Below are 22,450 nucleotides of genomic sequence, written 5' to 3'. Positions count from 1 at the left end.
AATAACTTCAAAAATTAGAAAAGGAAAAACGATTTTGACGTGTTCTCTTTCTTCTTTTCTATTTATTGTTTAAAGGATCGTCGTTGTGTTAACATCTCCACATTGTCTGTAACATATAAACAGAGTTGTATAAAATATGCGCTAGACAGCTAGAGCGGTTTTATCTAGTTGGCAAACTGAAGAGTCTTTTTATTTTTTTAAACTATTAACCTCGTGTAGAATAAAGTGTATATTTAAAGTCCATATCCTCGTGTATCTCATATATCATAACGAGTGATAACTTTATACTTAGATGTTTTATCTCTAAGAATAAAAGAATATGTAATGATGACAGCTGGGAAAATAAAAACCACTGTTCAGATTGCCTATTTGGAGGTAAAACTATGTATATGATCCAATCAGGGTTATGATTACATGATCCGATATGTGAAAGTCAGATTCCAACAACAGCCATTGAGAGGAATGGGAAATGTGGAACAAAATTGACTGTTGAATAATTGTAAATTGAATCTTGCAACAAATGGGAATTACTTTTGCAAAATCCTGATCTTCTATTTATACAAAAGTTTGGACGTATAATCAGTGACCAAAATATGTTAACGCACCGCATATATTGTCATAATGGAACTACTACTTTTGAATGGTCACTGGGTCTAGACGTCTCTAAGGATTACAATCCATAACCATTAAATGGAATTTTTTTTTTTAAACTTTTGATGAGTTTGTTCATTAAAATAAGTACGGAGAAAGTCATAAATTGAGAAGTATAAACCAAGGGACATTCAACCATTACTATACCATTTCCAATTCAAAACGGAATAACCCAATTCAAAATGAAAATTGTCCAATTCAAAATGGAAATTGTCCAATTCAAAATTTGAAGAATGTTTCCGAGGAGAGAAAGAATAATGTTCATTACGTTTCATTAGATCAGCTACAATCAGCAGTGACAAGAGAGGAAGGAGAAAAAGATATAAACAAGGACATTTTCTATAATTACTCCAATGTTGATCCCCAATTCTACTCTGAGTCCAACAAGGACCTACAATTATAACTCTACAACAAATCCTCAGGATTATCCTCCGTCTTTATGAGCACAAATGAACATTCAAACAGGTTTTGAATATTATTGAATCTATTTAGAAAAATTTTTGTCTCCATGTCAATATTTACTTGATTACTACATACTAAAAACCAAGAATATACTCGTATATTGCAAAGACTCGAGTGTAATATTCAGTATATACATTCATCTATTTGCTCTAACAACGCACGCATTTTCATCTATAGTATTTAAGTGGAATCGAATGCATCTTTAATAACTGATTGTATATGTGTATGATATATTACAAGATATCTTATAAAGTTTGAGTAAAGTTGAAAATGGGCATGTTGGACTTTTTTAGGTGAAAAGGTTGACCTCATGACCTTATTGGTAAAAACTCATTTTGTTGGCTTATACAATAAATTATAACATAAGAATAAAGAAATTATCTATTAAACGGTTATGAAAGTAGACTTAAAAATAGGGTAGGAAACTTTAGAAGCCTCTAAATCTTAAGTAGGACAACAAAAAATACTGAAATTTTGGATTTAAGAGTTTTAACTTATATTAAAATATGTGCCAAATTTGAAGAACAAAAAAATCAAAGACAATGCTGTTTTTAATCAATTGATTTGGCTTGGAATGATCCTACCCCTTATATTGATAGTCTTGTTAAATAAAAAATTCTAAAAATGCAAACTGAAATCATAATCCATAAAAATAAAAGCTTTTTTACTGGTAATAAGTAAATACAGGGTATCTACGATAAATTGGAATCATCTTAAAATTCAACCTGCTTGATAAAAATGGAATTTGGAGTGTATTTGTTAATATGAAAAAGTTAGACATGATATTAAACAATAAATTTATTCAACATGTCCTCCCTCAGCAGCCACCATCTTCTCCATCCTGCCTCTAAAGTATTTGCATGCCCTGATGACTTCCGCGGAATCGACAGCATTCCACTTCCTCGTAATGGAGCACTTCAGGGCCGCGATGCTCTTGTGGCTGACCTTGCACACCTCCCTCTCCAACTTCAACTACAAGTAGTAATCACACGGATTGAGGTCGGGTGAGTTGGAGGGCCAGGTGTTGCGATCCCCGAAAAGTGATGTCGGGGTAGTTGAAGAGGTTAGTGGTGCTAATGGCGATGTGTGCGGGCGCTGAGTCTTGTTGGAATATGAACTCCCTCCCAGCGTCTGTAGCCTTCATCCAGGGGATGACGAACTCCTCCATGACTTCGCAGTATCTTAGCGCGTTAACCCTTTGCTTGGGATTGAAGAAGAAAGGAGGTATCACCTCACCGGTGCTGACAATGACACCCAGGGTCATCACGGAGGCCGGGAATTTTGTAGTGAAACCCGCAGGGACCTCTTCTCTCTCCTCAGCATGCCACCTGTCATTCTGGACGTTGTAGCTTCTGTCGACAGTCCAGTTCTTCTCGTCGGAGAAGAAGATGATTCTTCCTCCATGGCTCTTCAGGTGCTTGAGGAGACGCTTACCGTTGGGGAGCCTGGTGGCCTTCCTGGATACCGTGAGGATGTAGTTTTTGGCCATTCGGTATGACCTGTACACGAGGTCCTCATTCACAACATTTCCCAACCTGAACAAGGAAGTCCCCGGTGAAACCTTGATGGACTTCCGGAGGCCTTCAAGGAAGCGGGGAGTATGGATTCGGTCACTTCTCATGTTGTGGGCCTTGCGGCAGACCTTCTCCTCAACCTCCCAGGCATTGAAACCCGGCACACCGTGGTCTTTGGGTAGTTAAGAAGCTTGTAGATAGCAGAGGGCTTGTGTCCCGCGCGAGCCAATTCGAGGATGGCGTCTCTCCTTGCTTGTTTCATGATGACTATTGTTTGTTGTCAAAACAATTGTGGTGGAAGTTATAGTGTATTTTCACGCAACCTTTTATATTAGTATGATTTAACCCCGAATATCCACATTATGGATCTGGATGAAGTTTAAAGTAGTTCCAATTTATTGTGGACGTAAGCACTCAAATTGTATCCTTGAACATAACTTATTTAATTATTAAGCAAACTACTTTTATTTTCTATTCAATTAGGACCTTTAAATGATCCATTTTACTGTTTTCAGAATGTCTTTGATAAATATCAAACATTTGATAAAGTTATTGCCATAACTTAGGATAATGCAGTAGATTTTTTATTCATTTGGTGGTGAGTCAGGGTTTAAACAAAGTGGTTTCAATAAGCAGGGGTGTCTGCAGGAGGAGAGCTGTATCCCCCTCCCCAAATTAAGGAATTTTTACTTTTTACTTGAAAATTTTATATTTGCATTTTTTTTTCCAATTAGTTTAATAATTAAAGAAACTAATTAAATATTTTTCCCTAAAATTTAAATTTTCTTTGAATAACTATAGATTTTTTTTTCCATAAACTATATCACTGAAATTTAATTTTTCAAATTTTTTTAAATAAATTTAATTTTTTGCAAATAGGAAATTTGAATTTTTTTTTACAAAAAAATTCAAGAAACAAAGACATTGCTCCCTGCATTTAATCCCGCAGATGCTCCTGATGAAGCATACAATGGAAAATCTAAAGAAAATACTCATTGCCATTAAAAATAGTCCTTCAAATTCTTATAAATTAGAAAAATTTTGTATTGTGAATAATTATTTCACTAACATTAATTACATTAATTTATTGGCCATTATTTTGCTATTTTATGGTCTGTATAAATAACCATTAACCATACAAAACTATTGCATTATCAAAGTAAACACACAAGAAATAAGAAAAAATATGATTTTGTACTAAACTACGACTCATAAACATTATTAAACTATTTATGTATTAGTTTTGAGACCCAGTTCGAGATTCGAAATTCTTTCTCGGGTTGGTCTTAACGATTAACTGTTCCTTTTTGGGGGAAGGTGCTTCAAAGTAACATTATCAAATAATAAACGTTATATAGAAATAATATAGCGAAGAAAAAAATATATTTTGTGATTTATTTAATATTAATTGACTACTAGGCTTTTTGAAGATAGCCAGTAAAAAATTAAAAATATTTTAATTATATATAGTTTGTTTATGTTCAAATTATAAACTAAAACGATTTAATATAAACTATAATTATATAATTGGTAAATTTCTACATTTTTATTTTACTCTCAATTTTGTGTAAATATAATCAATCCTGGACTCTTTTTGACATTCTTGAAAATTCAACATATAAATGATCCAAATGTTGACCTTCAGATGTATTAGTTGTCATTGCCGTGTTCCTTCTTCAACCATAATTAAGATTGGAGATACATGCTAAGACTTACTCACTAATCCTCTTCTTCCTTTTATTTGACTAATTCCCTTTTTTTAATTCGTATTTAATATACGTTCTCCTTTTTTCCCTTTGAACAATCATTCGTTTATTTAATTTTTTTGCTGCATTTTCGAATCGAAAACATATACCTTTAAAGAAAAACTTTGAGACAAGGGGAATCAATCTTGGGTTGTGACAAAAATCAATTAACTTGATAAAAAACAAACTTGCCCTCCAGAGCCCATGAATTTGGTCTGATTGGAATGCAACATATCTCAACGTACGTAACTCAGAAATTTAAAAAACTTTTATTTAATTGTTAAATCTGTTTCTGTCTTCGTTTTTGAAATTTTTATAATTGTTTGTACATGCGGGACGAACTGCAGACACACACATAAATTGTTGTTGGACCGAACTGATTCGGTCCAACAACAAATCTCATTCTGTACCTGTCTCATAGAAAAATTTGGTCTTGATCAGTCGAAAGGAATAGTTATTTCTGGATCGATCCAAAGGAAATATTCGGCCTAGATCGGTTCAAAGGAAAAGTTTGGAGTAGATCGGTTCAAAGGGAAAGTTCGGTCTAGATCAATTTTATCGATAAATTGTTTATAACATGACATCCTTTGTACTTTCAAGTACTATAACTTTATACGAAGTTAAAACAGAATAGCTCGGATGAATTTTAATCCTGTCGTCTCTCGTGGAATACGGAATTCGAGCATCTCTTGAGATGGATAATCAAGTTTGAAGTATCTTCCTTCGATTCCTTCCATCTTCTTTTGGTCTTTACTCTTAGAGAACATAGAAATCTACTTAAAGATAAAATAATAAAACAAACTTATTCAGAAGGAAACGGATTCCCATTAGTTAGACGACTTATTGCGAATTACTCAACTGATTTGCTTGTATAATCGAATTAATAAATTTATATTATATGTATAATGTATTTATTCTAGAAAATATCGTGTACTTTTGAGATTTTTTTGAAAAAATCAATGACGGTTGATCTAGAAAAAAAGAAATTTGTTATCTCATAACATATGTCACCGAAAAAAAATCGCTCCATAGGCTAAGACCGAAAAAAATTTCTCCATAAAATGAGAACGGAATAAAATTGCTACACAAAATGAGAAAAGTTGGTCCAAATCCGTCTATAGAAAATAACGTAAGACCGAACCGAAAAAAAAACTCGGAGCTGGACCGAGGCTCAACACTAATACACACATACTAACAGTGTTGTTTAATTTGTAAAGAAAAAGTTGGAGTTTGGCACATATTCGTTGAATATTATATAAAAAGGTTTTTTTTGGTATGTTGCATATTTGAAAAAAAAAAAAAAAAAACATTTCAGGGCATGGTGAGATTTAAACTTTTATAAGCAAATTCTATGGATGACAAATAGTAATGTGATGCAAATCTTGTTTATTTTTTAGATCGCTCGTCTATTTTGGAATTGGTACAACGTTCAATTATATTCAAAACCTGATTAAAAATGTGTGTGTACCCATAAAAGACGGAAAGTAACCTTGAGGTTTTCTTGAGGAAGGAGGAGTTAAAAGTATTTCAAGTCCTTGTTGGACTCTGAGTATAATTCGGGTTCGATGTTAGAATATTTTTTCCCTTTGTGGACGTTTATTTCTTTCTTCCTTGTCAGAGGTGATTTTAGATTTTTTTCAACATGATTTTCGGAGCTACTTATTTCCTAAATATCTCTCTTAAAAAAGTAATTCATTATTTATTCTCAAATTAGTTTTTGATAAATAACATATTTAACATATCAGTAGACCAGTTTGCTTGCAACAGCTGTCACCTCACCAGTGTTCCACGATTTAAATGAAGGATTTACAGTACTTGGGAGGAAGATAATGCAATAACTGACCATTCCATGGATAATCTATCTATATTAATGGTGTCATTTTTGACTATTTAAATACAAATTACAAAATTATACATACTATGTGTCACATTGTAAAGTTGAAATGCCATCCGTTATATTAGTCATAAATATATAATAACCGTATAATTTTAATGGAGTAGAATAAAATTATAGTATCAATTAACGTAGTGGGTTATTAGAATGACCAAAATTGTAATTACAAGTGATGGCACGATTCATCGGAATCGAACAATCTGGTATTTTTTCTGAAATTGGGATCGTACTCGGGAAACTAATGTTTAATTTGCTGTTCCAATGCATATTTATTTCTGGTATTTAACACTTAATTACTTTAAAGCTTACTTTTTTTTAATTTAATATTTGAAATTTAATTCAATTTTTCAAATATTTTTTTTAAATTTTAATTTGTCTGAATATCTATGGATTTTAACTTATATAATTAATTTTTTTTCAAAAAATTTTATATCAGAAATTTAGGTGTTTTTTTAATTTTTTTCCAAAAAATTTATTTTTATGAGAACAATTTGGAATTTTATAATTAAAAATTTTCGAAAAAAATTATTTTTTGTCGGCAGGGGGTGGGCTGAAGTGGATTTTAATATATAAAATTTAATTTAAAAAAAAAGAAATTCGGCCAATAGCTCTACATTTTTGAAATTTGTCAAAAATTTATTTTTTTGTCAACAGCTGTGGATTTTTTAAAATATTTCTCAATAATGTTTAATATTTGAAATTTAATTTTTGAAGGATTTTTAATTTTTTTTTCAAAAAAAAAAATATTTTTTGTAAATAGCTGTGAATTTTTGATTGTTTTTTTTCAAAAAAAAATTCATAATCGAATTTTTTTTTTGTTTAAATTGAAAAAAAAGTATTGCTATTGCAGGGTGAGTAGTTCAAATCATCATTTACCTATATTAATAAGGACCTTAATTCCTACATGTCTCCTTGTAAAGGTAAATTATGACCGACCTGTTTCATTGAATGGTCCATTTCTCTGCTAATTTATCTTCTTGGTCTTTGTTTCTACCACCATTCCACCAGCAAGTCTTCCCATGGAACTTGATTACTGATGTACTCCAAGTTTCCCTTACAGACTACTTGCAAAAAAAATCCAAAGGAAATTTGACCTTATACAGGGTGTCCGCGATAAATTGGAACTATCTTAAAATTCAACCTGCTTGGTAAAAATGGAATTTGGAGTGTATTTGTTAATATGAAAAAGTTAGACATGATATTAAACAATAAATTTACTCAACATGTCCTCCCTCAGCAGCCACCATCTTCTCCATCCTGCCCCTAAAGTATTTGCATCCCCTGATGACTTCCGTGGAATCAACAGCATTCAAATCCCTCGTAATGGAACACTTCTGGGCCGCGATGCTCCTATGGCTGACCTTGCACACCTCCCTCTCCAACTTCCCCTACCAGTAGTAATCACACGGATTGAGGTCGGGTGAGTTGAAGGGCCAGGTGTTGCGATCCCAGAAAGTGATGTCGTGGGAGTTGAAGAGGTTAGTGGTCTCATGGCGATGTGTTCGGGCGCTGAGTCGTGTTGGAATATGAACTCCTCCATGACTTCGCAGTACCTTATCGCATTAACCCTTTCCTTGGGATTGAAGAAGTAAGGAGGGATCACCTCAACGGTGCTGCAGATGACACCCAGGGTCATCACGGAGGCCGGGAACTTAGTGGTGAAGACCGCAGGGACCTCTTCTCTCTCCTTGGCAAGCTACCTGCCATTGTCGACGTTGTAGCTTCTGTCGATATTCCAGTTCTTCTCGTCGGAGAAAAAAGATGATTCTTCCTCCATGGCTCTTCAGGTCATTGAGGAGACGCTTGCCGTTGGTGAGCCTGGAGGCCTTCATGGATGCTGTGAAGATGTGTTGTTTGGCCATTTGGTATGACTTGTACCTTAGGTCCTCATTCACAGCCTTGGAGACTAGCTGCTAGCTCACTCCACGGTTCTTGGCCAACCTGGACAAGGAAGTCCCCGGCGAAACAATGTTGTGTGCCTTGCGTCAGACCTTCCCGTCAACCTCCCAGGCATTGAAGACCTGGTACACCGTGGTCTTGGGGTAGTTAAGAAGCTTGTAGATAGCAGAGGGCTTGTGTCCTGCGCGAGCCAATTCGAGGATGGCGTCTCTCCTTGTTTGTTCCATGATGACTATTGTTTGTTGTCAAAACAATTGTGATGGAAGTTATAGTGTATTGTTCACGCAACCTTTTATATTTGTATGATTTAACCCCGAATATCCACATTATGGTATGCTATTATGTATACCAGTAGTTTTCTATACAGGATGTACCCGTATAATGTTTTCATATGTATAAACTACAAATAGATTTAGTCAATACCAAATAGTGATGTAATAGATATCCAAGTTTATAAAAACTAAATGAAAACAACATTAGTAGTAAACCACTTAATTAAAATTGCTAAATGTTAATATATTGATTAAATTATTTATTTAATATCATTGGATACTGATGGGTTTTACATCTTGTACATAGTATACGGGTTCTTTATGAGATGATTCTCTCCGATGGCGTTAAAAAATTTGAGGGATACTTCAACTTGCGCTCCTCAAAAATGAAGTTATGGGGTTTACTTCATTTCAAAAGGTGCAAGTCAATCAATGATATCTTTCAACCTATGCTCCACAATTCAATTGATGTCTTCCGGACAGCATCTTCTAAAAAGTAAAATCTATTAGATGAAATCATAACTCCTAAGCTTGACTTCTTTCTAGTAGTCCTTGAATATACATATATATCAAGGAACACACCACGTAGAATTACTAACATAGACTGAATGTATTTCATCAAAGTTCTGCAATAACATATAAAAGGGATCTCAACCTGTCTTGTCTTCAAAGTCCCATAATACCCGCCCAAGAGTCTGCGTCACTTACGGCCCATTAATTTTGTGTGTAAAATAGTTAAATGAGTTACATGCAAATAAATTAATAAGGTAAAACGAAATATGGATTAAATAAAAATATATAATTATTAGATGCAGATTATTATCACGAAGACTGGTCCTTGTATGAAAGAAGAATATTCATAACTCTGAAAGCCGGTTTCAAGTGGTTGACACGAAGTTGGTTTGATGTCCCATGTCCAGACTAAAGGTTCTCTCCGAATTAGACAAGACTTTAAAAGGACAAAAATATGTAGGAGCCAGGGATGGTTTTATTGGCTTATTTCTGACCTACTTCAAACGCGGCTCTCGCTCCCGCCGGAGGCTCAGTTGTAACTCTTGGTTTAGCATGTTTCATCTCATTGGAGCTCACATAAAAGCTCTTATCGTTGGGAGCACCAGTGCCTTCGGTTAACAATAACGGTAACCACGGAGCTGAACCTAAGACATTGCCCATTTGAAAAAATGTTGCTCCTGGAATAGCTGGGAAGGCAAAACGAAACCCAAAATCACAAATGGAAGAGGGTCTAAACAAGATTCACCTTCCTGGTTCATTCTTGAACCGAGAGAAGTCTTCAAAGTCCTATGAAACCTCTCAATAATGCTATGGATCTCAGGGTGACACGAGATGGTGAATAGGCTACTCGAACCGAGGATTTGCCCGAAGCGTTTCCATAGGCAACCAGTAAATTGAGCTCCCCAATCTGAGCGTAGGGTCTGAGGGAATCCATATCTCGATACCTATCCTACAAAAAAGGCGTTCATATAGTTTCTGCTTTAGATTTTGTAGTTCTATCCAAAACCATTAGTAGAAATCGATATCCCTTTGATAGAGACAGTGGCCAACGAGGTCGATGTGGACGGTATTTAGCCTACCGGGATTCTGATTTAATGGCTTTGTGCCATTAGGTTTTGTGTGAACTGAGGGCTTGTTTTTTTGACAGAGCAAACACTCACTAGTCCAAAACTTGAAGTCAGCAGTCAGACATAGCCATGCAAATAACTTCGCCACTTAACAGAGAGTCAACTTAAATCCTGGATCTCAGAGCCCCATGTGTGCTTTTAAATTTTTTTTTCCTTAGCTCTCCAGACGACTAAAGTGTTCTTGTGACCCAAAACCCAAGCGTCTTTCATTCCCAAAATCTTGCATCGTAAATTGCTCAGATTTAAAATCCAAACTTCCAAGATCAGAAAATGAAGGGAAATGCCTCTGTTTTGACCGGTGCTAAGAGCCGCTATAATTTGTACGCCACAAAAATTGGACTTGCCCGACTTGTAAAGGATCTTGCAGTGAAACTCTGCTATGAATGGATGGCTTACAAGATACAAGAGCCGGTACCAACGGCTTGTGATCAGTAAATATTGGGAATTTAACCCCCTCTAAGGACCAACAGAAGTGGGATAACGCTTCCTTAACAGCCAGAAGTTCCGTATTGAACGCAGAATAATTCTGTTGTGTTGGGGTGAGGGATTTGGACCAAAACGCTGAAGGAGCCCAAGGACCCTCCACCCACTACTCAAGCGAAACATCTATACCTTTCAACGAAGTGTCGTTTGTGAGTGCCATAGGCGAACTTTCAAAACAAAAAGTTAACAAAATCCGATCCAACAGAGGAATCTTTATTTTCTGGAAGGGCTCATCAAGCTCGGCTTCCCAATAAAATTTTGAATGCTTGCGCAACAGCGGATGTAGTTTTCCAATCCATTGTGCGAGATCGGTAACAAATCTGGAATAGTAATGCATCCAACCTAGGAAAACTTAAGAGGAAGAAGATACCTTACCGCTTCTACACGATCATTTAGAGGTCTAATTCCCTTTGTTGCCACTCTATGTCCAAGGAAATTCAATGCGTGTTTCCCACATTCACACTTCTCCCCGGAGAGAGGAAGTCCGGCCTCCTACAGTTTTGACAACAATTTGAACGGTAGCTGCCGATGTTCCTCGAGTGACTTGGAAGCCACTAGAATGATCGAGGTAGTACATAAAGCACTGTATGTATTTCATCAAAGTTTTCAAATAATATATAAAAGGATATCAACCTGTCTTGTCTTAAAAGTCCTATAAATATATAAAAATACCGAGTAGACAATTAAAATTGGAACCCCTTTGAATTTTACACTTCAACAAGATATAATTTATTAATTAAACATAGAATTTAAACAAAATTAATACTGGAAAAAGATGTGTGTCTGAGCTCTCTTAATCATCAATGTAGCCACCCGTAGCGGCAATGATGGCTTCCAGGTGGTGGTTGAAGACCTGCCACCAGCTGTGGATGTATTCCTCTGTCATGTCGTCCCAGTGCTGGCTGACAGTGGCATTGAGGGTATCATTCTTTAGATTAAGGACTCCAGTGGTGTAGTCGAGGGGGCTAGCATCAGGGGCGTAGGGGTGTCTAAAGTGTGAAAAAAGAGTTAAAAGACTCATTCAAAAGAGTCTTGTAAAGGAGGAGATTGGTTCATTTCATTGCTGGTGTGAAAAGTGGTCTCTCCACTCTCCCAAGGCTCTGCCCATCCATTTTTTGAAAGCTTTCTTGACATTCTGGTGTGAAATCCCGAGATCTCTTCTATGGGCCCTCATACACTTGAGGAGATTTGCCTGGGATTTTTTCTTTAACTCCTCTGAGTCCAGTTTGATCTTTTTGAGAGAGTCCTTTTTCTTCTCCAACGTTTAGGACTTACTGACGGCGTAGAATGTGGCCTTAGAGACACCCAACAGCTTGGAGGGCGCGAATGGAAATTCGTGCATCACGTTCAAGTGTCATTTTCTCGACTTGTACGTAAGATAGAGAGCTTATGTTTGTTTTGTTTTGTAACTAATTGTTTATGCTTTGATATATCGAAATATGAATTAATTACAATCTCTCAACCTTCATTAATTATTGAATTAGTAAGTGTTCAGATTTCAGTGAACATAATGTATAATAATTATACTGTGCTCGGTTATGTGTTATAAATCCATAAGGCAATTACCTTGAGAATTATGCATTTTAAATACAGTATCAAATGAAAAATACACAAATACTATGCAGTTCAAAGGGTAAAGTAACGGGAAATATTATATACATATATATATATTATTCAATATGAAAGGTGAAAACGAATGCATGCACTTTTTAAATTCTTTTATATTTTTCTGGTCAACCCAGTCTTCAAACTGTTTAAAAAGTAGACTTTTACAAAATAGGACAAGGAACAAGTGCGAGAATATTTCTCATTATTCTTTCATTCTTGTGAAGAGAACAACTAAATATATAGTCAGGGGCGTCCGCAGGATTATAATATATATATTTTTTTATTTTATTTTTTTTTTTGGTAAGGGGGGTTCAAATTTTTTTTTTTTAAATCCCCAAATTAAAATTCTTAGAAAAAAATCCCCAAAACCCAATAGGTATCACAATTCCTCAGTTGATCCCAAAAAAATACATTTTTTTGGAAAAAAATTTTAAAATCCACAGTCGTTCACAAAAAAAAAAAAAAATTTTGTAAATAAATTTCAACTATTAAATTTTTTCAAAAAAAAATTCAAAAATGAGATTAAATGTATTAAATTTTTTCGTAAAAAAAATTAAAAATCTAAAGCTATTTACAAAAATCTATTTTTTTTTTTGCAAAAATAGTTAATAATAAATTTCAATTATTAAATTTTTTGGAAACCAATTTCAAAAATCCATAGCTATGCATACAAAATTTCAAATTTAATTTTTTTGCTCTAATGCATATTTCAGCAAAATGACTTTTTTTTTAAATAAAATAAATTTCCAAAAAATCATTTTTATCCCTATAAAATTTTTACATCCAGACCAAAAAAAAAATCTAGTAGCAACCAAAAATTCTTAATTTAGGGAGGGTCTATAACCCCTCTAGCCCAACCCGTGCGAACGTGCCTGATAGTGTAACCACGAGTTTGTGCGCTCATGAAAAATCAAGTGTAACGCTGAGGATTTGGTGGGGAGTTATAAGCAGTGATGCTAATTGAGAGGATTTTGGGCATGTGAAAAAAGCGAAAATCAACGTAGTAACCCTACAATTTGAAGAATGTTTTGGAGGAAATCAGTTGATCGTTCTCGATATTTCATTAAATCAGCTACCAGCTGACATGAGGGGGAGGAGGATAAGGAAATAAACAAAGACATTGGCCTCAAATGTCGATCTTTAATACTACTCTGTGTCCATTCATGACTTAAAATTATAACAAGAATTATAATGTACAAAAATAGCTACTAGGGCGTCATCTAGCTAGTCAAAACCTGACATGATTTCAAATGTTAAACACTGAGATGATGTAGAATTTCTGTCCAAAAATTCAAATTCCTCCGTAGCATCGTTTTCTTGTGATTAAACTTTGCTTTGATTCATGGATTTTTCACATTTCATAAAGCTTTCAGCTATGTTTTTCGATTAAAATCCTATTGAGTTTTCCCTGAGATACTACTGTTGAATATTACTCTATCCTCCCAGGCCCGGTTCTACGGGATACCTAAACTATAATTTCACTATTTTCTAGTTGAAAGACAATCATTTACTTAAACACTATTTTTTTAAATTGTAACTTAAATTATAAATAACTACATGACTTAGCCATTATGATATCGTATGAATTATTTACGATGGATTGCTGATAAGTTACAGGTAAATTGAACTAATATATCCAGTATTGTTGATAAATGTTATTGATTTCAACAACTTATTTTAAACTGGTCTTTGAATGATACCTTATTCTAATATCCAGTTTAATTTACAGTAATTTAATACCAAAATTAGAGAGGTTGCTGGAATATTATTATAAAACTTCCGAAAAATATTAAAACAATGCAATCTTTACTCCTAAAATTATGGATGAAAATCGTGGGCATTTTGGGCTTGTTAAAAAACTAAAAATCAACATGGCAACACTGACAATTTGAAGAATGTCTCAAGGGAGAGCATCTTAGCTGGCCTACGTTTCATTTGATTAACTCCTATCATCTATAACATAAGAAAATAAACAAGAACATTGGCAATAATTACTGTATGTCGATCCTCAATTCTACTCTGAGTCCAACAGGGACATACAATTATAACTCTGCAACAAATCCTCGAGGTTACTCTACGCCTTTTATGAGCACACACAAATGTTCAATCAGGTTTTAAATATAAATAGGATAGAAAGTTGACTACTCAGGAGTTAAATAATAATGACAAAAGCTCATGAATAGAAAATTAATTCCTCCGATTACCAATTCCAAAAAAAAGTGAACCAGCTAAAAAATGAACTCGAATTATATCACTAACTATAGTCTTTATTGTGAACAAATAATATTATGTCGTATATCAAAGTTGGCAACGTACACTTATATTTTACTCTCACTATGCCGGATTTAGACCATTTTCACATCTATATATATGATCATATTAAATTTTAAATGTTAATATCTTCATTTAAGCAAAGATTACTAAAAAAAGAAAATTTCATGAGTGAAAGTATTTGAACTATACACTCTAATGGTACCTTAAACCAATTTTTATAATCAATGAGGCTATTTCTATTAGCGTAATTATAAAGGGATCGAGGATCCGGATCAGGTATACGTTATTACTCAATACAGGAGTCTCAGACAATTTGTTGAAAATAAAAATATAGTATTTGATTTATATATAATCAACAATGATGAATTTGATCTTATACCTTAAGAAAAAATCGGAACGAACTTTGAGTGGAATGCTTGGTAGAAAATCAGGGTTGAATTTCATATCTCGTGATATCAATCAATTTTAGCAATGAAATTTATAACTTAAGCTCATTACATAGATACATATCTAATTTTGGTTTTAACAAAATCGAAATCTATGGCATAGGGGGAAAAACTCATCTTTTTTTTTGTTAATAAAATTTACGGAATTACTCTCCTAGTGATTAGGGTTATAATTCCTAAGCATTTTTTACTGTGGGAGTTATGTTGTTTCTGGCAACCTGAACAGAGTGTTTTTATTTTCTAAAGCTGTTATCATTGTTCTTTGAGGAGATACCATCAAAGTATAAAGTAATAACTAATGGACAGAGAATAAGACTGAAGAGCTGTTGGGAGTTATAAGTGTAAGTCCCCGTTGGACTCAGAGTAGAATTGATAATTGAAAATGGAGTCATTCCTGTCTATCTCCTTGCATACTACAGAGTGGGACTTGTATATATTTCTCTCTGCTCATAGCAGCTTGTAGACAATCTAATAAAAGGACATAGCACATTAGCCTTAATTTTTTTTACATGCTTATAATGCTTACGATTTACAATCCTAATAATAATAGCTTCGGATAATAAAAAACACTCTTCAAGTTGAAACTACAAAATGTATATCCCTCGCCTAAGGTCATATTGTTTTACGTTATTAAATGCTGGACCTCCTCGTATACTCATCCTCTTATAGTGCATAAGATCCTAGAGCATGGGAAATTAATTTTTGAAAGTTTAAATGTTAAAATTATCAATTGGTTTTGACTCTAAAGAAGCCTCTTGAGGGCCCGAATACAAAAAATTCGAAACCACACATTTAAAATATCAAGAACCAATGTAATAATGAATAATAAATTAATTAATTTTTTGGTCAGATATAAAGCCCCCATTAATTCTTCAATCACTTTTCAAGGTAAGAAAAATGAACATTATTCTAATGATCACATTGAAGGAGCAATTTATTTATTAGAAGACTAATTAAATACATCTTTTTTTTTGTTATTTATCTTGATTTTTTTCTTTTTGAAGAAAGGAGTAGAGTTCTAATATTAATCATAATTAAGAAATATATTGTTTTGATCTCTTAAATGAGTTTTTAGGGACAAAAAAAACCCTCATTATACATTAATATATATATATGTATATATTTATAAAGAATAAATCCTTTTTGCCAGTGTTATTTAGTCTTGTTAGCTTGATCCAGGTAGTAGCGAATAGCATGCCTTCCAGAGTGATCAACATAATATTCTTTTAACTCTGAAAATGATAATATTTCTGTCGTTTTTTAAGAATTTTTTGAACTACAGTAAGGATCTATTACAATTATTAACTGTAAACACGTTAAATTAAAAGGGGACATATTAGTTCTATTTATTACTTTTAATAATATCTAGTTGCAAACTAATATTTTCTCCGAGATTGATTAAGATACTTAACTATTGTGAATGTTTTGAATGACCTTCAGTCAAGGCCAACTTTAAATATATGTATATATTAACCTTTTTCGCATATTTTGCCTTAGTGAAGTTATATTAATGTTCAATTAACCATTTAAATAATTATTCTTTAAAAAATTACTGGACTCAAATTAATAATATAAATATAAATCGACGGAACCCTCAGCCCCTAGCAGAGAAGAAAAAAAAAGTTTGCTTGAAAAAGGAGAGGTGCATCTCTATTTTTTATTCCATTAAACGGAAAAAAGAGAAGGAAAAGGCAATAAAAGTTTGAAGAGCGGGTTCCAACCAATCAGACGTTGAGTTATTAAATGACTAGACTGAGGCAGAGATTACTGAGTAGTCCAATGGAAATAGGTTCTTACGGGATCCCCACGTGAATCAAAACATACCAAGGATCGTTCCTTTTTTTTCTTTCATGGATATTCCTTAAAAAAAGGTCGCTTTATTTCGTGGATTCCCTATGAATCGGATCCAATGAATGAAGAACTATGGTGCTGGGGTTCCAATTCTCATGGACAACTTGGTATAGAGGATTTTAACTCCGATGAATCACACGTTCCAGTAAAGTCTGGTATTCCCGGATCTTCCATGCTTTTGGACGCTGCTCTTGGTTCATATCTAGCCCTCAATTTTTGTTTGACTTCCTTTTTAGATATTAATTATTATTAAACACGGAAATAATTGGTTTTTATTCAGTTGCTCAATCTTTAGATCCATTTCTTTCATGTTGTTTTATTTTTTCTGTTTCTTTTATTCATGCCAAGTTTTCCCAATTTTTGATACATTTAAAACTTTAAAAGACTCGATTTTTGAAATGGTATGAAGATTTCCTGGTTTTTCGTCTCTGAGTTATGAGCTCCGCCTGGCTGTCAGCCATCATTTCATCTATTCAATGACACCCTTTCTTGCGAGATGAGTTAATGGCACTTACTACAAGTTTCCATTTACTGTGTATAAGCAATTACCACTTATTATATCTATTCTGCAATAATCACTCTACACTCATTTCCCCGCGAATCCCTTTATTCTCGTGCACATTCATCATTTGTGTTGATTTTTCTTTTATAAACATCAATCTCAATAACCATTCCAAGCTCCTACATCTGATAAATAAAACTTTAAGTGGTAGTAGTCATTGGCCCTAAATCATTAAATATGTTGTTTGTTTGTTTTTTTCCAAATTTTAAACTGAGGGTTAGATTTACATTAATCAGGTGGTGGACATACGCTCATTTCGTGCGAAGAAGGATATTTGTATGGTGCTGGCAGAAATGATCAAGGACAACTTGGCCTTGGGCCTGAATCATCATCAAAAGTATCAAGTTGGACATTAATACCTAGAAAGTTGTTGATTTCTGACAGTGTACGAATTTCAGCTGGATGGGACTTTAGCTATTTCTACAGTAATCATGAGATTGGTGTTGCTGGATCTAATGCCTTTGGTCAAATTGCTTTGAATAAAGAAATAAAAAGCTCCATGAGTATTACAACTATTAGTCATTTTGACTTTGTGAAAGAAGGGATTAAAGAAGTTGCTTGTGGTCTTAGGCACACTTTATTTCTAACTTGTCAAGGAAATGTCTTTGGAGTTGGTTGTAATCGTAAGAAACAGCTTGGACTAGAAGAGCGCTCCAATATTTTTTACCCTACGTTCGTACCAATTAGTACTAAAATCCTTCAGATATCTACGGGTCAGAATTTTAGTCTTTGCCTGTGCGAAAATTACAAAATAGTTGGATTTGGAGACGATAAATTCGGACAGTTGCAAATGCCTATCAGTGTCAATGCCCAAATCGATCCCATTGTCAAAGTGGCATGTGGTTGGACTCATGGTGTCTCACTTTCCCACCATGGAAGAGTAATGTGTTGGGGTCGAAATAATTATGGACAAATAAGTGGAAAGAACTTGGAACAATGTACAGATATTTCATCTGGTTCTGAACATGTTATCGGAGTAGTGAATGGCGAATTAGTTTCCTGGGGTTGGAATGAACATGGGAATTGTGGTGATGGAAGTACTGAGAACGTACTTAAAGCCTCTCCTATCAAATTTTCTAACTTATCTATCAACAGAGAAAATATAAGACTTATCAGAGCTGGCCCTGGTCATTCCCTGGCTGTGCTTTGCACAAACTAATTGCTTTAGATAATATTTTTATAACAACCTGAGTAATTGATAAACTGAAATACATTTATATATATGTATAATTGACCTGAAAAATGAATTGTTATGTATCTTTTTTTTTTACTTATGATCTCCTATTTTTTTTTTTCAGAATTTCAAAGAAAAAACGAAACTAAATAAGTTACATGAAGAAAAATAAAGAGTACGACGGCTTCTGGCGGAATAAGGTGGCAACGACTATTTTTGATGTCTCTATTTGCTCTTGGAACAAGAGTGATCTATTAAACTAAAATGTCAATACACGGAAGTTTAGCGGGTCAAAGTTGGAGTCATTTCCACGGTATAAGTGGGACTTCAACTCCATCACACTCACCTCGGCCCCCTTCGCCACCGCCATTGAAAAGCTACTCTTGTTCTGACGATGTCATGAAATTACCAGCTAGGGATATGCACATATTTGGAATTTGTCCTTCTCAAGATGACTTTTTATTGGTTATTTGTGAAATATGTGGTAAAAGAATTAAACTTGAAGCTTTTGAGTCACATAACGTCGCAAGACATGGGTCTCAAAGACAGAAAGATGCCCGAAAGGCCATGCTCAATGATAAGGCCTCTGCACTTGATCTTATTAAAGAAGATATTTTCAATAATACTCCTCCACCGCCAATTATTAGTAATAGTAGTAGTAGTTCTACGAGTCCTTCATTACCTCAACGAATCAAGACACCTGTTAAGGTTGAAGAACTTTCCAATTCTCAGCCTTTATCCATGAAAATGGAAGTAGTGGAAGAAGTGGCGGAATCAACATCTGCCACGAACAATGTCATCAGTATTCCAGACAATGAGCCTCTTCCCGCTGGAATGAGTAAAGATCTAATGGCGATGGTCGAGGAGTCATCTGGTTCCTTAGTTCTGCCTCCCCCACCTCCCCCTCCATCGAATAGCATCCTACTGCCTAACAAAACGCAAGGTTCAGCTCTTTTATCTAACATATCCAACGATATAGTCAAGCCCTCCCCCAACAAAAAGCCGAGAAGTGAGAGGCGTCAAAATTCGAGAGACCGGGAATATCATCCTGACAAGCATTGTGGTGTGTGGGATAATGACAGCAAAAAACACTGTACTCGAGCTCTCCTCTGTAAATCTCATTCTGTTTTGCTTAAAAGAAAAATCAATGGGAGAAGTAAATCCTTTGATGAGCTCGTTATTGAGCATAAAGCAGTTAAAGAGGCCGCTGCACTTGCTGCTAAAGCTGCAGCATCCTCTCATGTTGAAATATTGCAGCAACCATCTCCTCTACCACCTCCACCTGTTCATAATGGGACGTTGCCTCGAATAATTCCTACTGCCGCTGTCGTCGTCGCACCCGCCGCTGCATCTCCTCTTCCACCTCCTCCTTCCTCTCAGCAGCAACAACCGATAATCCATCAGCATTCACCACCCTCGGAAGAAAACCTATTTTATACGACAGATCATCCTAAGCCTTTAGCTGTTTGTTCCTTTGGTGGTCGTCGTATTGCAAATACTTTAATGACGAATAGGTCAGATGCTTTTACTAGAAAACTTCTTCGCTTAGCATATTCTTCTCAGGGGGTAATTAGGACAAACGGAGGAGGCCCGGATAGACTACGGATCCTCAAACAACAACAGCAGCAACAGTCTACTGTTCGTCGAGTCAGGACTTCTCCATCCAACATTCTGAAGCCCTCTCCTCCACCTCAACAACAAATCATGCAACAACTCACGGCATCTCCTGCCGGCTCAGCCCAAGCACATGTTGGTAGTAGTGGATTCCTCGTGAACTATAATCTAAGTAATCATACATCAATGAATCACTCCTTGGTCAAGATTCAGCCGGGCTCAGTGAGTCAGCCTCCTAATTCCTCACCTAATCATTCTCAGCAAAGACTTTCAACCGGCATCAAGCTCTCGTCTCTTCAACAAAACATCATTCTTCAAGATGGTTTTAAAAATTCAACAGACTTTAGTGGAATTCAATTTGAATTCGGAAAATAACGTAGGCGGAGTTTGAAATTTATACTAGGGGAGGGAGCAAGGGTTTGAAATTTGTTCTAGGGGGAGGGCAATTTGTATTACTTTACATACCAAGTATATAAAATATACATGTTAATTTAATAAATCTTAAGGGTCAGGGGGCCTGCCCCACTTGCAAACTCCGCCTATGGAAAATAGTACTATATTTTGTATCAATAATTACTCGTCAGTGTAATTTTTTATATCTTATTCTCATTTAATTTTTGAGAAAAAAAAGGGGGATTTTTTCCATTATTAATTTTTGATATTTCATCGTTAAGGGCCCTTTTAACTCTCCTAATACTACAACCACTACGTTTTCAAACTCCCAATTAAAATCAGAGTTCCTTTTTTTACCTGTTTAGTTTTTTTTTTGTTTTTTCAAAAAATAAATAAAAAATAAAAATAATAATACAATAGAAAAACACAAAAAACATTTTGTAAAAAATAAAAAAAAAACACCAAATATATATAAATAAATATTATTAGACTATGTTTGTTCCATATTTAAAAATCATTCATTGGTAATGATATAATTGTTTTACAGTAATTTCAAAGGGAAAGTATTTTCCTTCATCCCCGCCCCACTCTCTCTCTCTCTCTCTCATTTTCGTTAATTGAACAAGGAATTTGTTTAAAGTGAATGTGGTAAACTTTTATTATAACATATTTCTAATTTTTGGCATTTTTATTCAAAGTAATTTTTATTCTTTAAATAAACACTCAGTTATATATATATTTTTTTGTTGGTTTCAAACGCAAAATTCAAAAATTAGCAAATTAGAATAATATTTTTCAAAATTTAAATGTTTGCATTTAAAATGTTTTGACTTAAAAGAAGATATTGATAAAAGTGTTATAATTGTATACGTTTGTTATTCATTCAGTACCCTATCTTTCTGAAATAAAAGCCATGTTTTAGTATCTTTGTACATTGAAAAATCAACCAAGTGTGTTATATTTTCTATATACATATATTGTACTAAAGTGTGTAGAACCCAGAAGATTTATTTGTTATAATTTAATGAAAAACTTGTTTAAAGGAAAAGTTTTAAAGCCTGGGCTCCAACTCAGAGACTTTAATAATATTCATCAACTTTTTTATGTTGATATGTGATGTAGTTTAGGGGTGGTGCTAGTTGATTAGCCCACATATATTTAACACCGTTTTATAGTTACTTATTTAAATAGGTTTATTTATTACTGACGGTAGTATCCGACATTGCCGGAGTAATTAGCCTCGGGCGAAAGATAAATTTTTCTTTAAGAATATAGAAAATCTATCCCCAAGAAATCCTTGGGTTACACTCCGTTTTTCATGAGCACGCTCACTCGTAACTATCAAGAATGAAAGAAAAATATGAGTATAATGGGAAAAAATTAATGTGATGAGCCAGGGAGTACTTTAGTCTTTAGCAAGGTTAATAGAAATACAAGGTTAGACCATCATTTAATCGAGCTTACTAGAATATTCAATCTGATGTATTGTACCGATTGCTGGGCAAGACAGGCAGATTTTGACAAAACACGCAGCCACTCATAGTCCATGACGTCACTATTGCTAGCATTTTCAATTTGATATAAAGTATCGACTACTCAGGAAGAAAAACGGATTTTGATAAAACACGCAACCACTCATCTACAATATTAAAATATGGTCTGACCTTCATTGTCTATTAACCTTATGTCTTTAGGATGTTCACAAATAAAAAAACATAAATTCATTTCAAAATACTGGCCTTTATATTTTATTCAAATCTTAACATATTATACTTTCATAATTGCGTTTAAATTATTATTTCTTATATTAAAAATATTTATAGGATTTACATCAGGGAGCAATATATACAGTGCACCCTGTATACACGTTCATTACTATTTCAATGCACACCTGTAATATTTCATTAAAACAATAAAAATTACTATTTCTTGGATCACAATATGTTTGTGATATACTATACCTCACGG

At 34.2% G+C, this 22,450-nt stretch overlaps 2 protein-coding genes across 3 annotated transcripts; both read left to right on the top strand.

Annotated features, from left to right (window-relative positions):
- The first annotated feature begins 16,475 nt into the window (after positions 1-16,475).
- Positions 16,476-18,595, top strand: LOC121126529 (secretion-regulating guanine nucleotide exchange factor). Of its 2 annotated transcripts, none has more exons than XM_040721853.2 (2): positions 16,476-16,957; positions 17,538-18,595. In XM_040721853.2, exons 1-2 carry the CDS (start codon positions 16,798-16,800, stop codon positions 18,458-18,460), a joined length of 1,083 nt encoding a protein of 360 aa, XP_040577787.1. In that variant the 5' UTR covers positions 16,476-16,797; the 3' UTR covers positions 18,461-18,595. The 2 variants fall into 2 exon arrangements, with proteins under 2 accessions (XP_040577787.1, XP_040577789.1); XM_040721855.2 differs by having other exon boundaries at positions 16,490-16,933.
- Positions 18,596-18,739: 144 nt separating this feature from the next.
- On the top strand, positions 18,740-21,486 carry LOC121126528 (uncharacterized). The gene has a single exon (XM_040721852.2). It carries the CDS (start codon positions 18,740-18,742, stop codon positions 20,462-20,464), a length of 1,725 nt encoding a protein of 574 aa, XP_040577786.1. The 3' UTR covers positions 20,465-21,486.
- Positions 21,487-22,450: the final 964 nt, after the last annotated feature.

Source organism: Lepeophtheirus salmonis, chromosome 11, assembly GCF_016086655.4.
Source record: "Lepeophtheirus salmonis chromosome 11, UVic_Lsal_1.4, whole genome shotgun sequence".
Classification (NCBI taxonomy): Eukaryota; Metazoa; Arthropoda; class Copepoda; order Siphonostomatoida; family Caligidae; genus Lepeophtheirus; species Lepeophtheirus salmonis.
Note: the sequence above shows the minus strand (reverse complement) of the source record. Positions and strands in the feature narration are given on the sequence as shown.